Below are 22,522 nucleotides of genomic sequence, written 5' to 3' on the forward strand. Positions count from 1 at the left end.
CACCACCTGTCTCCTTTCAGTCTTGCCGTCTGCCAGTTCCTCGGCTCTGCCTCATCTGTCCCAGCCTAAACGTTTTGGTGAGTCCGGTGACTGTTGAGCCTCCTTGGCACAGTGTGGACTACATTTTGAGCTCCAGTCTGTCCATTACCCTACGGATAGGGCTAAGATTGCTTCAGACTGCTCTATTGGATGTCTTTCTGTGTGGTTTGTCCAGTGCACTGAAGGATTGGCTAGCGGAATTGGATCTTCCAGAGGACCTTGACGCTCTCATTGCCCTCGCCAGCCCAATCGACGAGCGGATCTTTGTACGTGAGAGAGGAGAGAGAGAGAGAGAGAGAGAGAGAGAGAGAGAGAGAGAGAGAGAGAGAGGCGACTCCAAGGGTTCTTCACTAGATCATCCTAGAAGGGTTTTTTCGGGCCTCTTGACCGCCATTTCGGCCAGCTGTTGCTTCACCTCAGGCTGCCCCTTGTAAGGAGCCCATGCTGCTGGGGAGGACTTGACTTATCCGGAGGAGAGAGGGAGGAAGTTATTTACTGTGCAGCCTAAAAACTGTGGTATGGTATCCAGGCTTTATCAGTTCTTGGTGATATCTGGTCGCGTTGACCTTCCTATTGAGAGGATCTGGGCACGTGATTGCCCAGGCCTCGCTCTTGACTGGCATGATGTATGGTCTTGCATTCCAGAAGAAGCATGCAATCCAGACCATCAGCAGATTCACTACAATTTCATTCATAGGACATATCTCACCTCTGAGAAAATGCACCACATAAAAATAGTTAGCAGCCCTTCATGCACTTTCTGCCCAATAAAAACACAAGGTACGTATCTTCACATGCTCTGGGAATGCTCTCCCGTTGATCAGTTCTGGAACAATATTGCATCCAAAATGTCCTCCTTGCTTAATGTTACTGTGCCTGCTACTGTCAATGTATTGATTCTGAATGACCTTTCACCCTTTCAGCTGTCTGGGATTCGGAAACGTGCTGTGTTGCAAAGAGAATGATTGCAACCCGCTGGAAACCGCCTCACGACCTGTGTATGCGCACATGGATCCTTTCTTATTTCGATGACGTATTTACAGTACGGAAGTCTCCATGAGGCACATCCATGGAGTGCCAGGAAAGACTCTGGACACCTGGCACAACATTGCTGAATCTGTGAGGGCCGGGCTGTAGCCTTGTGCTTTTAACAACTACTCAAAGAGCTTTTACATAGTACAGGAATCATTCACCATTCACACACATTCATACACTGTGGCTGAGGCCACACCAAGCAAAGAGTTTTTGACTTTGAATGTAGAAGCTAAGCCCAAGCTTTAAGCCCCTGAGGTGCCTTTCCACGGGTAGAATAATTGACGAACTTTTTACTTTTTTGATCAATGAAAGTCCAAGTCATATTTGCAATTAACACCATTGTTTCTATTTATTTCCATGAGATACAAGTTAATATTTCAGACAAATTACTACTTTTATGTATGCTTGTGTGGTGTTGCTGTGTGTGTGTGTGTCCTGGTGTGTGTCTCCAAAAACCTTAGACATAATAAAGAGTAGATGCCACATTGGCTGCTGGTCGCATAAAATGCGTCCGCCATCTAGGACTGTTGGGCAGGTGCTACTTGTAGCTTAGCTAGTAACTTAGTATTTTGGTGGTAGCTTCACTATTTCCTGAATCAAGTTTCCTTTGTGACACTACACTTTCATTGTCATGTGAAATTAGCGCAACTTAAAGTAGCTTCCTATGCAGTGAACAAGCCTACTGCTGTGTTTGTGTTACTTAGCTTGCTACATGTAATTGGGTGGTGGCTTTTGTGTAGTGAAGCGTTATTCATGGCCGACTAACTAATAGCTTAGCTCACAATTTCCACTACTAGGTCCAAGTAGCTTGCCCAACACTATTTATTATTCACATGTAATTCCCCCTAACAAAAGATACTTCTCATGTCTCATTCCCACCCCACTTGCTTAAAATAAAGGCAACAGAACATCTGACTGTAGAATGGTTTAAATGTTTTTGTATGTTTTTTAAAATGTTTTTGTGTAGACTCTCCCAAATCTTCCGTTTTCATTTTAAAGGTTTTCTAGGAGAAAGATGTGAGGAAGGAGTGGAAAGTGTCAAAGCAAGCTCCTAAGGTGTTGTCAGTCACACACATCGTCCGGGATGTCTTTCTGCTTGGGGAACACATTGAGGAGAGACAGTTTGGCATCGACAACCATCATTCTGACTTGTTGTCATTGGTTGTGTCTGTGTTTCTCAAGATGAGGCTGCACCACATTGCCAAACTCACCTCTCTTGAACTGCAGAAAGAGAATCATGAGAAAGAAGCTCTGCAAAAAAGTCCTCTTTCAGGGGTTGTGTATGTGTGTGTATTGGTAGGGGGGTTGCTAAATGTCAAGGGCTGGGAGTAGATGGATGCAGAAGAACGTGGTACTACTATGTGTGTGTGTGTGAGAGAGAAAGAGACAAATATAAAAAGTAGACTCTGATACAATATATTATATATATGTATTGTATATTATATATATATTATTACAAAAATATCTGACTTTACTGTCACTATCTGTTTCTGCTTCTCTATCATATTCATAATGTGTGATTTGCTAAATACCTAGCATACCTTCCCCGGTTTCAAGGGCCAGTACCCATTTTTGGTTTACAGTAAAAACCTACCTGTGTCCCCGTTATGTTTTTGAAGACACATTAGGTTTTTCAATCAGATTAATAATCAAACTGGAAATGTCCCAGTTTTTTTCCGTTTCGGGGATTATGTTGCCAGTTTTGATCTTGGACGTCTGGTCACTTCTTATCATATCAGAAGATTTTATTACTGTTAAGCCCACTATGAATATTAAAATACACCAAACCATGTGTCCTGTATCATAGCTATATGTATGACCTTTGCAGCAAAAAAAAACATGTGAAAATCAGGTTGGTATTCAGTGAGGCATGATTAATTAAATGCTCTGACAGCTCATTGCACCTGCCAAACAGATTAGACTGAGTAGAGCGAGTGACCGGTCCAAGATGGCGGCCCCACGGCTCGTCAGCGCCAGTAGGCAGTTGTGGTTGATGTACTCTTTATTTTAATTGATTCTTAAACACACATTGCGCCCCAAGGCGCAACATTGGGGCCAATTCAGGGTTCAGTTCAGTGCTCAAGGACACTTTGACACAGGACTGCAGGGCAAGGGATCGAACCACCAACCTTCAAGCGGGCGACCACACTACCGCTGAGCCACAGCCGTAGCCACCCAGTCAATGTGCAACTAGTAGTGGCGTTCTTCTTTGGGCTATCACTGTGGTTTCAGTGGGCTCTCATAATCTCTATCTGAACATCTGCTAGATTCGAGAACCACTTAGGCAGCGAGCGTGAGAGGTACTTCTCATTTGCACCTTGTAGCCCCTCTTTCAGCCCTATGATGAGGAATTTGCATCTTTGTTTTCTGTCTTCCACATCTGCTAGCTTCACCTCCATCTCCTGAAAAGCATGGCCATGACTGTCGAGAATACTTGCGTTGCTTTCCACAATGGTTTTAGTGTGTCCACATGAGATCCGATAGAGCCAAGGCTTGCAGTCAGAGATGCTAGCTGCGCATGGATTGGAGTTAGCTTGTTGTTGTTGTCGATCCTCACCTGTTGAATCTGAGACTAAATCTGAGAAAAACGTGGTTCAAAGTAGCTTTTCTGTTTCTCCAGTAATGCCTCTGCAATGGCATCTGTATCGCCGCGTAGGGTTGTGTTCTTGTTTGCCATTCTGCTTTAAATGACTCTGTTGAGCGCAAAGTGATAGAATACCGGAGTTGGAACCATATAACACAACTATTTGGCAAAATTGGGCCAGGAGCTAAACCTTAAGCCGCCATCTCTGTCCAGCTGATCATGTGACAACCATAGTATAGCATGTTGAAGAAAGTCATAGTATAGTATGTTGAAAGAAGAGTAGTATAGTATGGAGAAAAATGTAATAAAAAAACATAGTATAGGCCTATTATGTTGAAGAAATTCATAGTATAGTATGTTGAAAGAAGTGATTAAAAAAGGCATAGTAAAGTATGGCGAAAAGTGTGATAAAAAAACATTGTATAGTATGTTGAGAAAACTCATTGTATGTAAAAACAAAAATAATAAAAAAAGTGATAAAAGCCATAGTATAGTATGTAGAAAAAAGTCATAAATAAAGCATAGTATGGTATGTCAAAAGAACCATATAACAGGATGTCAAAATTGTGTTCAAAAAGTCTTAGTATAGTATCGGGAAAGAAATATGATGTCGAAAAAAGTAAAAAAAATAAAAAAAATCCACATTAGGCCTATAGTATGTCAGAAAAAAAGCCATAGTAGAGTATGTAAAGAGAATTCCTATTATGGTATGTCGAAAAAAAGTCATAGTATGTTGACAAAAGTGATTCAAAAAGCCATAGTATAGTATGTAGAAAAATATGAGGAAAAAAAGCATAGTGTAGTATGTCGGAAGAACTGATGAAACAGGAATAGTATCGTATGGCAAAAAAGTGATAAAAAACCTTATCATAACATATAGTATGTTGAAATGGTGATGATGGGGGGAATGGGGAAAAACATTTATGACAAAAAGGCATGGTATAGTTATAGTATGTCAAAAAATATTAGGCTATAGTATGTCGAAAAAAGTCATAGCATAGTATGTAAAGAAAATTCATAGGCTTGTTGTAAAAAGTGATAAAAATGCAATGGTGATGTGGGGAAAAATTTAATAAAGACATGGTATAGTATGTCAAAAAAGTGAAAAAGCCACATTAGGCCTATAGTATGTCGAAAAAGTCAGTTTAGTCTGTATATAAAATTAATAGTATGGTATGTCGTAAAAAGTGATAAAATGTAATAGTAGGCCTATAGTTTGTCAAAAAAACACATAGTATAGTATGTAAAAAAAAAGTCATAAAAAAGTCATAGCATAGTATTTTGAAAAAAATGATAAGACAAGCCATAGTATAGCATGTAGAAAAAAAAGTTATAAAAAAACATTGTATAGTTTGTCGAACTGGTGATGAAAAAGTCATAGTATAGTATGAGGGGGGGGGGGTTGATGAAAAGGCATGGTATAGTATATCAAAAAAAAGTGAAAAAAGCCACATTAGGCCTATAGTTTGTCGCAAAAAAGCCATAGTACAGTAGGCCCTATGTAAAAAAAATAATTATTATAGAATGTCAAAAACAAGTGATGAAAAAGTCATAGCATAAAATGTTGAAAAAAGTGACCATGGTGTGGGATTCATGTCGGTGTGTTGTTTTTTTTGTGAAATTCATATTGTCACAGGATTCAAATATGAGTCATGATCAAATGTGTCAAAGTACAAAAACAGGATGATGATGAAGAATTTGTGAAATGGCTTAAAGTAACTCAACTTCACTTTTTATTATTTTACCAAAATTGTTAATTTCCGGTTCATGACTAACCAAATATTTGACAAATTGTTTAACTTCTAGTTAAAATCTCTGGGGAAAAAACTAGTAAATGGAGCTTGAGTTGGGATGTTTTTTTTTGCAAACTATTTTTCAAAGTCAAGAAGTCTTCATTTTTAAGCCAGTACATGCAAAAAGCGCTGTGTATAAAATTATGAGTATACCAATATCCATCTCCATGACAACTGAGCAAATGCCCTGCTGCTGATGAAGATATGGTTGAAAGCACTGGGAAAAAATAGTGAGTGTAGCTTCAGATGTTTCTTTTTCAAAAATAAATAGTGAATATTTTATCTTACTGTAATTAGTTACTTAATATCCAGTGGGATATGAGATGTGGCCCATATGTAGCCTTATATACCGGGAATTTGTTATTTTAAGAGTAGCCTAGGCTACTTTTTCCTCGGTCTCAGCAGCACAGGCAGGACAGAAGCAGGCCTTCATTTCAATGCAACAAGTCGGCTACTAAGACCCGCACGGGTATCCACAGACAGTGGAGTCAGCTGTGGTTTAAGACAACAACGGCTGTAATACAGTAACGAAGGCAGTGGTGGTGCTTGCAGGAATATGCACCTTGCTGAGATAAGAACGTGCCTTTTCAGCACTTTTAGAGTTGGATCATTTTTCTGTTTGTAGGAACACGTGGAGCTGAGAGGCCACAATGACGAAGATCGTCTATGTTGACGAAGATGAATCTGTTGTTGTTTAAAAAAAAAAAAAGTTCAGTCTACTCCTCCGCGCGGTGCTGAATTTGACCCACCTTTTAAAATTAAATACATCACTTTTTCCCCTCATATTTGTTTATTTATCAGATTAGACATTCCATCAAGGTAATCAGCTCTGAATATGAAAGCAAAACCAACTTTGGGATTTGCTACATGAGTTAAGCTTAACTCATTCCAATGAATGCTTATTAGCGTTGCTGAATCGGTATTGTTTTTAACCTAGTCTTAATTAGCTCAATTTAAAAAATATTAATTTAGAAATATTTTTTGTGTACATATGGAGCCTACTGCGAAAAGCCTTTTCTGTTGGTCAGTGCCAAAAAAGCCATAATTTAACTGCTATAGGCATCTGGAAAAAAGTAGAATGAATATGGTTAGGCACTGCTGGTTGGAAATCCAATTTATTAAACATTATTCACAAAGTCATTGCTTTGTTTAAGTCGCGTGTTTAAGTACCAAGAGAGACATCTTTCTCAATAGACAAGCTTTGGCCATGCGGGGCCCCGACGTCATGCAAACCTCCTGCTGTGTTTTACGCTTGAAGCGGAGAGTGTGAGTGGAGGAAGAAGGGCAGCCTGAGGGCAACTTTTCGAGTGGAACATCACAAAAATAGCTTTTCGTGCTGTTCGAAAATGGCTCAAATAACGAGTGAAGGGGCCGGACAAGATTCTCAGCCGACGTCGGATCAAAACGGAACCGGGGAAACAACAGAAACCGGCAAGGAGGGACAGGCCGTTCCGGACCCCAAACAGGAACCGGGCGACAACAACGAGAACAGAGCAGGAATGGACGTGAACAGTGGTCGTGGTGCGGCGTCGGAGGACGGGGACAACCCGTCTCTTGTTCCCGACGCCGACAAAGAAACAGTGTTACCGACCGAAAAGACCGACAACGACGAAGGGGAACCCAGCAGTAAACTCTCTGAACCGGTGAAAAGTCCCGCACAGGGCAGTTTGGCGAGTGGCACTGATTCCGCACAAGAGGGCTCCCGGGTGCTGAAACAAGAACAAAGAGAGGGGGAGAACGTGTCTTCCTCACCTCCTACCGACCGCACAAAGACCGCGGAGAAAGCCGAGCACGGCACCAAGAGACCGGCCAGCGTGGAACTGACCTCGTCGAATGGAGAGCCGCTCAGTCGGATGGATTCAGAAGACAGGTCGGTTGAAGTAGCTAGTATTGTTAACGTTAAGCATTATGAAGAGGCCTACGCTGATTTGTAGAACAACCTAGATGTGATGTGAGCTCACAACACGATGCTAAGTTCGCCGTGTTTAACTGTTAGCTAGTAACGATTTTGTTTATAGGATCATTATTGCCTAAGTCGGTCAACCCCGGCAAACCAGTTTTGGTTCGGTAAACATTAGCTGAAGAGTTGTAAGAAAGGTTGGCTACATGTTGTAACAAACGTTCCCCTACGGTTATTCATAAAAGTTTTTTTTTAAACGGACCTAGAACATCAACTTTTGGCTAAAACGTTTCGGCAGTGTTCCGCGAATTGCACGTTATCGTAACCTAACAAGAACGTTCTGGACGGTTTCGATTTATCAACAGTCACTCTGAACTCTTCTGTTAAGGGTCATTTTACAACAGCATTATGGCAGAATGCATTTCTCACTATGGGGCAAATCTCTTTATCAGCTCACAGCTATCCATTCATTCCTCGTCTTCATTCACTCGCTGTGTCGCGGGGGCAACAGCGTCATCTGACCACGATAGGCGTCCCTTTCGCCGCAACTTCTTCCAGCTCCCACCGGGTGGTCGGCGGGAGCGACTTTAGGCAGATGCACCTCTCCAGTGTTGTTCCTCGTTGTTAGCGGTCACGCTCAAACTGTAATCCTTTCAATTCCTTAACACTTCTACTTAAAGAATCTTAAAACAGCAGTAGGCCTATTATTAAGTTTAACTTCATGTATAAGAAAATTCAGAATAATAGGTACATGGTAGTAATTAGTTAAATAACAACGATTAGTAATGGTACTCTTTATTTACTCATGGTAATATTTTATTGGGTAAAGTAGCATCATAGTCATATCTGAATCATAGTCACATTGCTGAAAAAAACATTTTGGGGGTGAACTGTCACCATGGTTCATTGCGACAACATCCCCAAAGAAAGTCTAAATTAATTAATCCTTAAAAACTAACATTGCATAGGAGTGTCCACTGCATTTCTAAGATTACTGAGCACTTCAATTTGCTAAAAGATACCGTAACGTGCATCTTGGTCAAAATTAGTGATTAAACTGTATTTTATTTAAAAAAATATAAACTGGCAGCTTTGCGTTGTATTGCTTTTCCATTCTAGTCAAGACAGGATGTGTAAGTGTACAGCTAATTTTCATCTTTATGTCCTAAAATCAACTATTTTCTTATGGCTGATGCATTTCATCAGTTACCATTACGAATAGAATAGTCTTTGTCATTGCACAAGCTTGTGTACACATTTTGCTGTGCCATACCTGAATATACTAATATACTAAAAGTCATAAATACACAAATAAAAACATAACATACACTCGTGTCATAATCGTCTATAAAGTAGGTTATGGTAAATGTAATATCTCACACATAAAGTGACAACTTATAGGTTATCAAGTCTAAGGATGTAAATTCAGGGTTATTAACCAATTCAAAGTTAAGCCTTTCTGCATCATCAGCGCTTTAGATTCACCAGAACTGCTGGGGTTATGATATACAGTAGATATCACGGCATTGTGGCTATGTGGCATGCTCTGTAACCAGTCGTCTACCAAGGCGCTCAATGTCTGACCATTTCTGTAGCTTTCTGAATCCAACATTCACACCTGTTACACTGTAGCAAATGAACAGAGCAGAACACAATTTAATAAGGTCAATGTCGGCACTGATGTCCAATGAATTGAATCTGTGCGTGCGCTAATTGTGCCCTGGATGTGAAAAGGGCTCTGGGTATTGTTTGAAATTCCTCTCTGTCCCCACAATCCCCTTTATTTCTCCCTCTTATTCTAAAGTGTAAACCTTTTCTTGATTCAGTAGAAAGTGAACTTCCCCTCAAGGATTCTGTGACGGATTGAAACTGTGACTCATTCAGAGGAGTTGTGATACTGTGGGTTAAATCCTGAACCTTTCACTAGATATCATCTAACCACGCTCGGTGCATAAACATCAGTCATGCCAACAAGGTGGGAAATGACTAAACTAACACTGTTGTGAAACCTGTACTGTGCACACCTACATGGCTCCTTATAAGGTGCAGTATGAGTAACTGCACGGTGTTTGCATGGCTGCTGTGGATCACTGGAAGCTCCATTGCCCCGTTTTTCACTTTGATTACAGGAAACTGTTGTCCAGTAGTGATCTACAGCTCCCTGTTGATTCAATATTTTGCAATGGTCCTCTATTTGTCCATTGGCAAACATTGATAAACACGAGTCAGTATTATCTCATTTAAAGCATCAGTAGCAGTTGTACCATTGCTGCGAATGTTCTTGAAATGGTAAGATGCTGAATGTCTCGAGGAAATGTTTTGAATCAGCTTTCTCCTTTCGAGTTTTGCAAATAAAGCATGCCAGGGAAAAGCCATTAGCGAGTCATTGTGCCTGAAAACTAGGCTGCCATCCATTTAAAGAGTACCAGTGAAAAATACAGAGAGGAATTTACGGCTGTGACGGTCTGTTTTTTCCGTACCATGGTGAAGAAGCAACGTATCACTGCAGACTGGTGGTTAATGAACAGCTGCAAAAAGTTGTCAACTGTAACGTTACCTAAGCGAATACAGCGTAGTTCCTTTTTAACAACAGTTTGCTTAATTTGCAAGAGTTTCTCAACAGCATTATATGTCTTACATTCCAGGATATAATGTGTGTGTGTGTGTGTGTGTGTGTGTGTTGTGTGTGTGTGTGTGTGTGTAATGATGTTTCTCTCACAGAAAGAGTCACACCGCCACCAACTTGAGCGTCTAAAGTTACCGGAAGTCATTTTCAATGGAAGCCGGCTTCTCTCAGCTGCAAGGAGCGGCAAATCTGTCGCCGTTGAAGCATGTTGAGCGTCAATCAGAAAGTTGAAATTTTTCAACTCTATGGTAATGAATATGAATGAATATAGACGTCCTTCGCGCTGGCTGATCTCGGAAAAACATACAATGTAAACTTTCGTTCCTAGCAAAACATTCATTCTGAGGACAAGCTCATAATCGTGTTTCTGGGTTGCCTATTTATAATATAACGTTGTTTATACATAGGGAACAGTTAGCGTTAGCTGCCGGTCACATGGTCTCTAATGGTCCGCTCACAGTGAATCCTGCACAGGTCACTAGGTTAGTCTGGCGGCTGCTTGCTCTGCCTGCACGCCGCTACGGCTCAGAGGCTACGAGACAGCTAACTGCTAACTGACCCCACTGCAACCAATTAACAATACAACTTCTGTCATTATATATGTAATTTATAAAAGGTGTCAGTGTCCGTGTATTGGCTGTGGCTGCGTGTGCTTCTCCCGGTCAATCAGAGAATGGTGCCACGTCAGAGAGGCCAACGCGTCAAGGCTTCCCCGTACCTATTGACAAGCTTCCTTGGTGGGCGGCCAGAGCTTTTTTGCAGCTCAAGTCGGTGGCGGTGTGTACGTACGGTTTGGATCAGAAAAAAGCTTTACAGATATCACACATACATAGCTAATGAACAATTCAAGATACATAATGGGGCTGGGCGATCTATCTCAACTCAAAATCGTTATCGCAATATAGTGAAAGTGTGAATAACTATGCAATTTTTGGTTTATTTTGTAGAGCGCTGGCTTAGTAGTTTGATTTAGAGCTTTAAACACTATAATGATCATGTTTCATTGGCCAGTTACCAGTAAGTGAAGAAATAGAGACAACAAAACAGAACGAATCAGAAGAGAAAGAAAAGTTGTCCTGACATTGCTTTCTAGTCTGTGGGAAACTGTTGTCCTATAACAATTTATACATTCATGTGTCATCCCCGCAGATATACAATCATTATTACAAAAGGAAGCCAGGCGATCACCTGGTGAAAAGAATAGCTTTACTAATTGGATATGGGGGGAAATGGCCTACACCCCAGAGGGTTAACACACTAGTGTGAGGATTTGATTTGTATGTACCTGCTATTTCCTTAAAAACTATTTTCATTTTGTGTATTCAAATTCACATCTCACATTGCTTTCCCCCTCAACTTTGCCAAGAATAAGAAACTTATCTCCAATCAAGCATATCTCAACCTTTTCATAATAATTCAACCAAGTAGAAAAACAAGTCCCGCTTGTCAGCCAATGATGTAAAGCGCTATAACCTTCATATTCAGACTAACCATGCAGTATTTTCTTTGAACACAGTCAGCGTGAAATTGACACACGGTATGCTCAGAGAGAAGGAGTTCATTCCACCTGTTTTTCTCTGCTCATCTGCAATTCAAGAACTTTGTTTAATCACAAAGTTACTTTATGAACCTTTTGTTTACCAAAGATTACATTTTATGCGGTTAACAAACAGTTTTTTGTTACTAGAGAGAGAAATCAGTCCTGCAGCATTAGGTGCACAGGAGCAGGCACGTGCACACACAGACATCAAAAGCTTGAGCTCCTGCCCTTTTTCTTCCTCGAGAGAAAGTGCCCCTTTTGCGGAATGCATGTTTTTTTCTTTCATGATAATATATATTTCTTGAATTAAAAAATGTAAACATCAGATTGGGAGATCAGACTTTCTCTCTCTCTCTCTCTCTCTCTCCCCCCCCCCCTCCGCAATGTGTCTCCTTCCGCCACACACACACACACAGAGGCAGACAGAAAGTCCCTCATACCCCAGAAAGTTTTTCTTGGCTTTTCTAGTAATGAACAAAAGACTAAGCAGCCAGTGCCTCTGGTCTGCAGCTAATTGCCAAAAGACTTCTGTCTTGCTAACATGCATGAGCTACAAGTTAGCTAAGGTTTAGTTGAGGCATCATGGCCCTACAGGCTACTGTACTCACTGGAGACACTCCAGGTGAACAGCTACAGCAGAATCTGTGTCTAATAACGTCATCTAGCATTCCTCTGACAAGGCAGATGAACAGGATAAACCAAGTAACAAACATGTTACCACAGAACATTTCCCAGTTAATAAGTTAAGCGTCTTTTCCCCTTAAAGGTCTCATGGCATGAAAATGTCACTGCCTATGGTCCCCCAGTGGCTAGAAATGGTGATAAGTGTAAACCGAGCCCTGGGTATCCTGCTCTGCCTTTGAGAAAATGAAAGCTCAGATGGGCCGATCTGGAAACTTGCTCCTTATGAGGTCATAAGGGGCAAGATTTCAGCAAAACACATGAAGGCTGTTGATCTACTTTATCACATTACATGTGACTACCTCATGTTTCAAACATGACTCAGCCTCTGACATGGAAGCTCACTGTGAGAAGGTGACTCAGCATGTTTAAGGCTTAAGCATGGGACGACTACACAATAAAAAACATCAGTAAACAAAATATTTTTGTTGCAATTGAGGTACAATAGTTGCATCGGTTTAGAATCGAATCGTTGGCCTCTGAATCAAATCCAATTGTGAGGTGCCCAGAGATTCCCACCCCTAATATTTAGCATTTTGTTATAAATAATAAATACATAAAAATAAATCATTATTCATTAAGTGTTGGGCCTTTCTTTTTCCATGAGCCCCTGCCGCCCATAATGTCTGCACGTCCCTGCACAGGACAGATGTATAGCTGTAAATTGGGACAGAAATAGTTTTTGAGTTCATTTTTGAGTCAATTTTTGAGTTTTTGAGTTCATTTCTGAACTCGGAAACAGTAGTTTGACAAAAAGAAATCTTAACGCAACACACACTTACAGATTTTAGCTTTCAACCATGTCTTCATCAGCGGCTGGAGTTTGCTTAGAAAGTTAATGTAGAGAGAAAAAAATGACTTGTAATTACTGTATGGTTGCTATAGCGCCACCCACTGATGAAGACTGTGAGAAGTGATTAAAAGCTCCAGAAAAGCAAGTACTTGATTCTTGGATGAAGAATCTTTATTTGTAGTTTGCAGTTTTCAACGTACGCACAGAAGCTTAGTATGGATACACTTTGGATGGATACACAAATTATTGACAAAAGTACATTAGTAAGTAAGACATTTTAATGCTTAGTTACAGGGGCATGCTATTGTGAGTGTTAGCACATGTTTGCAGATGTTTAAAGCATAACGCTTGTGGCTATAACCCCACAACTAGCCACAAACCTATTTGAAAACACAATGTCTTGTTGAAGAAACCTCAGGAAGAAAGGTTTAACCACTGGTGGACTCTAAAATATACTGTCCACTTTCATCAGACAGCCACATACAGTGGCCATTTACTAGCATAGAGTTACCATACCAGGGTTTAACCCTTTCGGGTGCTTTTATGTTGAAATTTGAAGATATGTCGTTATTATCGGTCGATATTAGGCATTCCTCGGTATTGGCATTTATAATGGCAGATTAAATATTCATTCATCAGAATCATTTATAATGACAAATAAATAATTCTGAGCTATGAATATTAAAAAAAATTCATGTTCTGAGTGTTTGCATTGCATAGTCTGTCCCCCAGAGGACGCTCTACAGTGTCCCTGTTAGTGTTGATTTTGCATAGTCTGTCCACCAGAAGACGCTCCACAACGTCCCTGTTAGTGTTGGCGTTGTATAGTCTGTCCACCAGAGGACGCTCTACAACGTCCCTGTGGGCAACAGATTTTTTTTTTGTTTTTGTTTAAAGGACGTTAAGTTTCATATCTTAAGTTTGTATTTTTATAAAAAAAATTCAGAACTTTAATATATTTTGATGTTCCTCTGTTCTGTTGTGACAATAAAACAAAGCATTATCATATTATTTTAGTGAGTACTCATAAATAACTACAAATAACTAATGTTAGGGAAATCTGTTTATGTTTTGTTACCCGTTTTTGGATTAAAAAAAAAACCAGAATCAGATTCTTAAATAAATAAATACATTTAAATAAATTGAAATATAAACCAAATATTTGTATCAGTTTTGGCCTTAAAAATCCTTTTATCAACGCCTTTAGCTGTGCTTTAGGCGTCAATACGCTGCCTTTGACAAGCGTTTTGAAAACTGGGAAAGTGGCTCACTGAGACTCAGCAGCTTGGCGGCTCCTTAATTTTTGGTAATCCTGCTGCGGTGACAGCTGTAAGACTTCACTGTAACCTTTGTTCCCACGCGCGTGCGCGTTACAGTGACTGTGCGTTACAGTGACTGTGCGTGTGTTTCAGAGGTGTTGGCCCTCTTTTAGGATGTGTGAGCACAGCTCCTACAGAGAGCCGGTATGGACAGTGATCAGAACAGATGGTCAGCTGGCTCGGCCCCCACACAGAGACAGAGGCTGCTGCACTATGCAAGCTGTGATCTGCTTACATCACACACAGTCTGAGCCACAGTGGACCTTTAGATATGTGTATAATATTATTACCAACAATTTCCAGATTGTTAGTTTCCAGTTTTAGTTTTTTTTAAAGTACACTTTAAAAATCAGCTTGTGTCTAGCTCACCCAGTAGACTGTGCGCCGATGTAGGTTGAGTCCTTGGGTAGTGGGTTTGAGTCCGACCCATGGCCCTTTGATGCATGTCCCCCCCCCCCCCCCCCCTTTCTTGTCTTTAAGCTATTCTCTCGATTAAAGATAATAGCTGAAACAGCTAAACCTCCATTGTGAACTGAGTAAACTTATTATCGTCTTTCTAATGTATCTTTCTATATGTGTGTGTGTGGTGTGTGGTGTGTGTGTGTGTGTGTGTGTGTGTGTGTGTGTGTGTGTGTGTGGTGTGTGTGTGTGTGGTGTGTGTGTGTGTGTGTGTTGTGTGTGTGTGTTGTGGGTGTGTGTGTGTGTGTGTTGTGTGTGTGTTGTGGTGTGTGTTTTCTCCAGTATTGGCAGCACCCTGATGGACATGGAGAGCACGGCGTCCAGCGGTCGCTCCACCCCGGCCATGCTCAACGGTCACAGTGCAGTGGCGGGGAGCGGCTCGGCACCGGCAGGGGCAAGCCTCTGAGCTACACATGCTGCTGGGATCACTGCCAGCTGCTGTTTCTCAGCAGCCCCGACCTGGCCGAACACATCAGAGCCACACATGTGGACGGACAGAGAGGGGGGGTCAGTATGTGTGTGACACTGCCATGGGTGTGTTTATGTACTTAGTTTGATTTAGCTGTCTAAAAGGTCACTGTTTATCTGTCAAAGGAAAGTCTGTCTTTTTTGTGGAGAGAGACTTTCCTTTGAAACACCGTCAGATATCTGCAAAATCTCTTTGTCTTCCTTATCCTCTTAGTTGGCAGGAAACAAAACAGTTCATCACAGCCATCGTGGTCAGCAGTAGGACAGTTTGTTCACTGAGTGTTGTGTCACTGCTCTGTGGTCACCTATACTGAATTTAAATACAGCCAAATTCATGTGACAAGCAGATGGAATACATTGGCAACTTTACTCTCCTTTAGACCTCTGTCATGTAACGGTTTGTTCCTCCCCAGGGGAATCGTCCCAGCACGACTAGTCTGAAAGTGTTTTGTATCTTCAAGAGTTTTTTTTGGTAACCTCACCACCACTTTGTGTGTGTGTGTGTGTGTGTGTGTGTGTGTGTGTCACACACACAGGTATTTGTGTGTCTGTGGAAGGGCTGCAAGGTGTACAACACGCCGTCAACCAGTCAGAGCTGGCTGCAGAGACACATGCTGACCCACAGCGGAGACAAGCCCTTCAAGGTGACAACACACACCTCACATCAACCACTTCACCACAGTTCCTTGCTGCAGTCCATTCAGCAGTGGGCATTGGATTTCAGGCTCACCTGTACCACTGAGATCATATCAATCCGATTTGAAATGTCTACGCTGTCTCAACTTTACCCGACACCGCGTTTACACCGGCAGGCCAGTGTGGACAGCGGTTGGTTCTGAAATAACCTATATCAACCTTGTTTCATTTCTGGGATTGTTCAGGTGCCGCTGGAAATTCCACCGGCTCTCCCTTATTTTTGGCCGCATTTCCGTCACCTTCCTCTTCCTTTGTGTTGGCTTTGGTCCAGACAGCTAGTTAGACTCCAATCGGAGTTTTCTGTGTTTAATAAAACAACCTTTTGAACGCACACTTTCCACAAAACAAGTTCCTTCCTGAGGCTAGTTAGAAGGGGTGGTTGTTCTGATTGGTACATGTCTGGAGACAGGAACTTTTAAATAAAAATCAACACATCTAAAAAAAGAAATACTATTTATATTTCTTTTTATAATTGATTATTTACTTGTCAGAATCAAGCTCGGAAGGGTTTTAGAGAGAATCGCGATGCGTCTAAGAATCATTTATTTTTTAAAGGATGACAACAACTTGGAGTTCAGGCAAGAGTGCAGAAAAAAACAATAAAATGGCAAAAAGGGAAAAATGTTTTGTATATATACACGATTTAATGAGACATACAAAAAACACATGAAGGCTGTTGATCTACTTTATCACATAACATGTGACCACCTCATGTTTCATGTACTCCACAAGCATGAGTAAGCCTCTGACATGGGAGATCACTGAGAGAGAAGGTGACTCAGCATGTTTAAGGCTTAAGCATTGGATGACTACACAATAAAAACCTCAGTAGACTAAACATTTCATTACAAGTTGTGCGTGACAAATATATGTCAAAATCTAACAAACTCATATGTATGTATGTTTTTTAAATCATGCATGGAAATGTACATAAAAAAATAGATACATTGATAATCTGTTTAGAATCGATGGAATTGGAATCGAATTGTGAGGTGCCCCCCCCCCCCCCCCATTAGCTACCGACCCTGTAAATCATCTATGTTCTTGCAGTGTGTGGTGGGAGGCTGCAACGCCACCTTTGCCTCTCAGGGAGGGCTGGCCCGTCACGTCCCCACTCACTTCAGCTCCCAGAGTTCATCCAAACTGTCCAGTCAGGGCAAAGTGAAAGAGGAGTCTCCATCCAAGGCGGGCCTCAACAAGAGGAGGAAACTCAAGAACAAACACAGACGCTCCCTCCGTATGTTTCACACACACACACACACACACACAGAGTCACATACATACATACATACATACATACATACATACATACATACAAACATAGATACATACAAACATAGATAGACATAGTACACTACCTTTGTGGGGACCCGTCATTTTGACAATGCATTCCCTGGCCCCTAACTTTAACCCTTACCCACACCTTAATCATAACCTAACTCTAACCCTAATCCTACAACCAAGTCTTAACCTTCAAATGGCCCTTTATTTACAAGTATACTGAACTGCTGGTTTTTGGACCCCACAAATAAAGTTAAACAAGAATGTGTGTGTGCACACAGACATTTTTTACATCAATCCATTTTTATACATTAAAGCATGTGACATGGTTTTCCTTCTTGTTTAGCCTTCTGTGACATTTAATAAATAAGGAACCGAACACTGAAGTATAAAATGCTTTATTCTTTGGCTTGCAGACAGACATTTAATTCAAAGGGTTCTGGATTCAGAATGCGGGTCAACAATTTCTCACCCCCCTCCTCCTGATAGGATGGAGAGTCTGATTGGTCAATAGTCCGACATGGAGCTCTCCGATTGTATTGGGCTTCGTTCCAACTGTTGATGAAGAAATTTTGACTGTTGCTGCGTGAAAGTTCTATACTTTGACCTAACTTTATTTGGTATGGAGATATCTGATCTCCTGCAGTAACGGTCAGGGCAAGTTGACCTTCGCCCTCTATAAAAGGTTCTTGTACATGAACATACTTTTTTTAAGATAATTTTTCTGGCATTTTCACCTTCATTAAACAGATGCCAGTGTAGAGCAGACTGGGAACGGGAGAGAGAGGGGTAAGAAACGCAACAAAGGTCCCATGGCTGAAATTGAACTGGAGACGTTGTACTTATGTGGCATGTAACCATTGTAACCCTGATCATAAGAGAATGTTGTCTTTCATTCAAATCAACACAAATAGGTTATGAAATATTTATGTAATTAACACAATTTTCTTTACAGCCATACAGTATGTAAACGCACATTTATGTGACAATATGCTCATCGGGTCCCTCAATTGTGCATACACATTTTTTATTTATATTAATTTTTTTGTTGTTAGTATTCAAAATATGTTTTTTGTTTCCAGCGCGGCCGCATGACTTCTTTGACGCTCAGACCATGGACGCCATCCGCCATCGAGCCATCTGCCTCAACCTGGCAACACACATCGAGAGCTTGGGCAACGGACACAGTGTGGTCTTCCACAGCACGGTGGGCCCCACACACACACACACACACACACACACACACACACACACACACACACACACACACACACACACACACACACACACACACACACACACAGTTGCTGCTGTATCCTGTGTCCTCATTGGCACCAAAGCCACTCTTTCCAAAACAGACAGTTTTTCTCTCACAATTGACAACTGCTCCGTCTCACCCTCCCCCAAGGTTAAGAGTCTGGGTGTCATCCTTGACAGCACATTATGCTTTCAACCCCATGTCAATAACATTACCCGGTCTGCCTACTTCCACCTACGTAACATCAATCGCCTCCGCCCTCCCTTACCCCCCACACTGCTGCAATTCTTGTCCACAGTCTCGTCACTTTCCCGTCTCGTTTTTGCAACTCTCTCCTCTTCGGTCTCGCTCACAAATCCCTCCACAAACTTCAATTGGTCCAGAATTCAGCTGCCCCATCATAACTCGAACCCCCTCCATCCACCACATCACTCCTGTCCTCCAACAGCTCCACTGGCTCCCGGTCCAGTTCCGTATCAAATTCAAAATCCTTCTATTAGCATTCAAGGCCATCCACAACCTCGCCCCCCCATATTTGTCTGATCTCCTCCAGCGTCCCACTCCCTTCCGCTCCCTCAGATCCTCTTCCTCCATAAACCTGTCTGTCCCACCCGCCCGTCTCACCACCATGGGGGGCAGAGCATTTAGCCGCTCTGCTCCCCGTCTCTGGAACTCACTACCCCCCCAACTCAGAAACATTGATTAATTCCCCCATTTCAAATCACAACTAAAAACACATCTGTTTATAACTGCCTATTCCACCTAAATGTCTGTTGCTCCGCCTTTTCTGTTGTATAGTATTTGTTTTTCTGTTGTATAGTATTTGTTTTGCTGTTGTATAGTATTTGTTTTGCTGTTCTTAATTTATGAATTCCCTGTGCGGCGTCCTTGAGTGCCAAGAAAGGCGTCTTTAAATAAAATGTATTATTATTATTATTATTATTATGTCCATCGCGTTGCAAAACTCGGTTGGTTTTGGGAAACAGCTGTAGAGTAAGGTGGTGATGCGAGACTACTGGAAATCTTATAAAAATACAATTCCTGTGAAATCTGTCTAATGCAATTCATTTTCATGCCTGTGTGTTTTTGTATGTTCAGGTAATAGCCAGGAGGAAAGAGGACTCTGGGAAAGTAAAGGTCTTGTTGCACTGGACACCTGAAGACATGTAAGTCCTGTTTTCTCTCTCTCCCTGTTTTCACTTCCTCCTCCTCCTGGATGTTTCTGCCTCCCAGTTACCTCTAGAAAGTGGACCAGACTCTCCTCTGGTTTCATGAAGCTGCTGCTTTTAAAAGGTTAATGAAGATGAGATGGTGGGATTGGCTTAAATTAGATCCGACCACAACTCAAGATTAACTCTGTATTCAGATTTTGCATAGGGCGCCCCCTAGGCAAGAGCTGGTCAAATGCAATTTTTCACTGTTCACTGAAAAGAAACGCTCGATATGTCACATGTGAGAAGAAATAAAGTAACTGTGATACTTTGATCCACAGTGCAGATGTGAGCTTACATCCAATAAGCGTGACTGTATTCTTTACTGTGTGTCAGACTGCCAGATGTGTGGGTGAATGAGAGCGACAGGCTGCAGCAGAAGACCAAGGTGGTTCATCTGTCAAAGCTGCCCACAGACACAGCTGTACACCTGGACCCCAACATCTACAGTGTGTGTGTGTGTGTGTGTGTGGTGTGTGTGTGTGTGTGTGTGTGTGTGTGTGTGTGTGTGTGTGTTGTGGTTGTGTGTGTTGTGTGTGGTGTGGTGTGTGTGTGTGTGTGTGTGTGTGTGTGTTTGTGTGTTGGTGTGTGTGTGTGTGTGTGTGTGTGTGTGTGTGTGTGGTGTGTGTGTGTGTGTGTGTGTGTGTAAAAAAATATCATCAGGACTCATTAAAAATGCATGTCTACTTCACTCTGTAGGACTTGCAAAATGAAAGTGACTTTACTTTGTCTGCATGACCAAAAGTAAATGTCAACCTTTTTCCCCTCAGGATGTTCTTCTAACCACCTCCAGGGGGGGGCAACACTGTCACTTCCTGCATATCTTACCTCGAGGAGGAGATTGCCTCCTTTTCTCTTTGTCTCCTTCTCTATATTCCTCTTCTCCCCTCCACCCTCTCCCAGACGATGCTGGAAGTTTAGTCACTTATTTTCTCATGACTGTCTGAGTGAGGCCACCAGTGTTTTCAGCATTAGGTGCTGAGTTTACAGAGGGCATGGGGGGGGAGATGTTGCTTGTTTTAGGTAACACAACTAGACTGAAAACTAACTGACAGAAGTGTAACTGTAGACAGACACATGTAGAGAGAAGCTGTCTTTGTAAATACTTGAGATTTGTAATATATTTTTATACTTTGAATTTTTTTTACTGTAGATAGATGTTTTTTCTGCCAAACATTTTTAAATGGACTGATAACTACTGGTCATGTGCATATAGCTTGCATTTCTCTGGTTTGATGTCATTAAACTTTTCCAACCTCTGCTTAGGCTGAGTGTTTGTTTCTTAACCTAGCTTTGCATTGCCAGACCCTCTTCCACAGTGCTGCAAAGAAAGGTCTCGCTAGCCCCCCAGCATTCCTGGATCAGCTGTGTTGGTTCACAGGGACATCTTAAAATGAAGCATGGTCACTGTTCTTCCATTAAAAATGTAATATACTTTAGCGGCCATGGGTTCCATCCCGACCTGCAGCCCTTTGCTGCATGTCATTCTCTGTCTTATGCTGTCAAATAAAGACCTAAAAATGCCCCAAAATAATCTTTAAAAATGAAAAAAATGAAATCTACTGAATTGTGGTCATAAGTAACGTGTTTGATTAAAGTATGTGCTACTGTGTAGAACACTGGGATTCAGACAGGTTGTATGAAGGCCCAGTCAAACATGGGTGGCTTTAAAAATATATATATATATATATATATATATATATATATATATATATATATATATATATATATATATATATATAATATACAATAAGGGGTACAATAAAAATAAATTAAAAAATGAAATGGGTCCTCTCTTTGTTTCTCCTGAGGTCAAAGAAAGACATTAATCCTGTATAGAGGTTTATTGTAGAAAACTAAACATTGTGGCCTATCGGTGAGGTAGTCTCTGATCCAGTCTACCAGATAGGGAGTGGACCCCTATCTGGTAGACTGGATCAGAGACTACCTCACCGACAGGCCACAGTACGTCAGGCTGAAGGACATCATGTCTGATACTGTGGTCAGCAGCACTGGAGCCCCCCAGGGCACAGTGCTGGCCCCTCTTCTCTTCACCCTGTACACCTCGGACTTCTGTTACAACTCAGAGCTGTGTCACGTTCGCAGATGACACGGCCATTGTTGGGTGTATCAGGGGCGACCGGGAGGAGAAGTATCAGAGTCTGGTGGGGGACTTTGCTCTCTGGTGTCGCACTAACTGCCTACAGCTCAACACCTCTAAGACGAAGGAGCTGGTCGTTGATTTTGGGAGATCCAGACCAAGACCGCGACCGGTCCTGTTAGAGGGAGTTGAGGTGGAGGCAGTTCAATCATACAAATACCTCGGGCTGTGGCTGGACAACAAACTGGACTGGAAAACACAGCAGCCACCTGTACAGGAAGACACAGAGCCGGCTGTACTTCCTGAGGAGGCTGCGCTCCTTTAACATCTGCAGCAAACTGCAGATGTTTGATACCATTGACCATTATATCTTATTACAGAGATTGGAACATTTAATTGGCATTAAAGGGACTGCTCTAAGCTGGTTTAAGTCTTATTTATCAGATCGATCTCAGTTTGTTAATGTTAACGATGAATCCTCTGTGCACGCCAAGGTTAGTCATGGAGTCCCACAAGGATCTGTGCTCGGTCCAATCCTGTTCACTTTATATGCTTCCTTTAGGCAGTATTATTAGGAAACACTCCATAAACTTTCATTGTTATGCAGATGATACTCAATTATATCTATCAATCAAGCCGGATGAAACTAATCAGTTAGCTAAACTTCAAACGTGCCTTCAAGATATTAAACCTGGATGACCTGTAATTTTCTAATGTTAACTCAGATAAAACTGAAGT

The 22,522-nt window shown here is 41.6% G+C and overlaps 1 protein-coding gene across 1 annotated transcript; it reads left to right on the forward strand.

Moving 5' to 3' along the window:
• The first annotated feature begins 6,638 nt into the window (after positions 1-6,638).
• On the forward strand, positions 6,639-20,942 carry LOC116673237 (zinc finger protein aebp2-like). Its single transcript, XM_032505425.1, is given in 9 exon segments — positions 6,639-7,321; positions 15,052-15,136; positions 15,139-15,276; positions 15,774-15,881; positions 16,984-17,170; positions 18,297-18,421; positions 19,571-19,638; positions 20,020-20,132; positions 20,454-20,942. Coding segments are annotated over 9 exon segments (1,560 nt in total). The 5' UTR covers positions 6,639-6,797; the 3' UTR covers positions 20,666-20,942.
• The last annotated feature ends 1,580 nt before the right edge of the window (positions 20,943-22,522 follow it).

The sequence above is a fragment of the Etheostoma spectabile genome, chromosome 23 (assembly GCF_008692095.1).
Source record: "Etheostoma spectabile isolate EspeVRDwgs_2016 chromosome 23, UIUC_Espe_1.0, whole genome shotgun sequence".
Taxonomy (NCBI): Eukaryota; Metazoa; Chordata; class Actinopteri; order Perciformes; family Percidae; genus Etheostoma; species Etheostoma spectabile.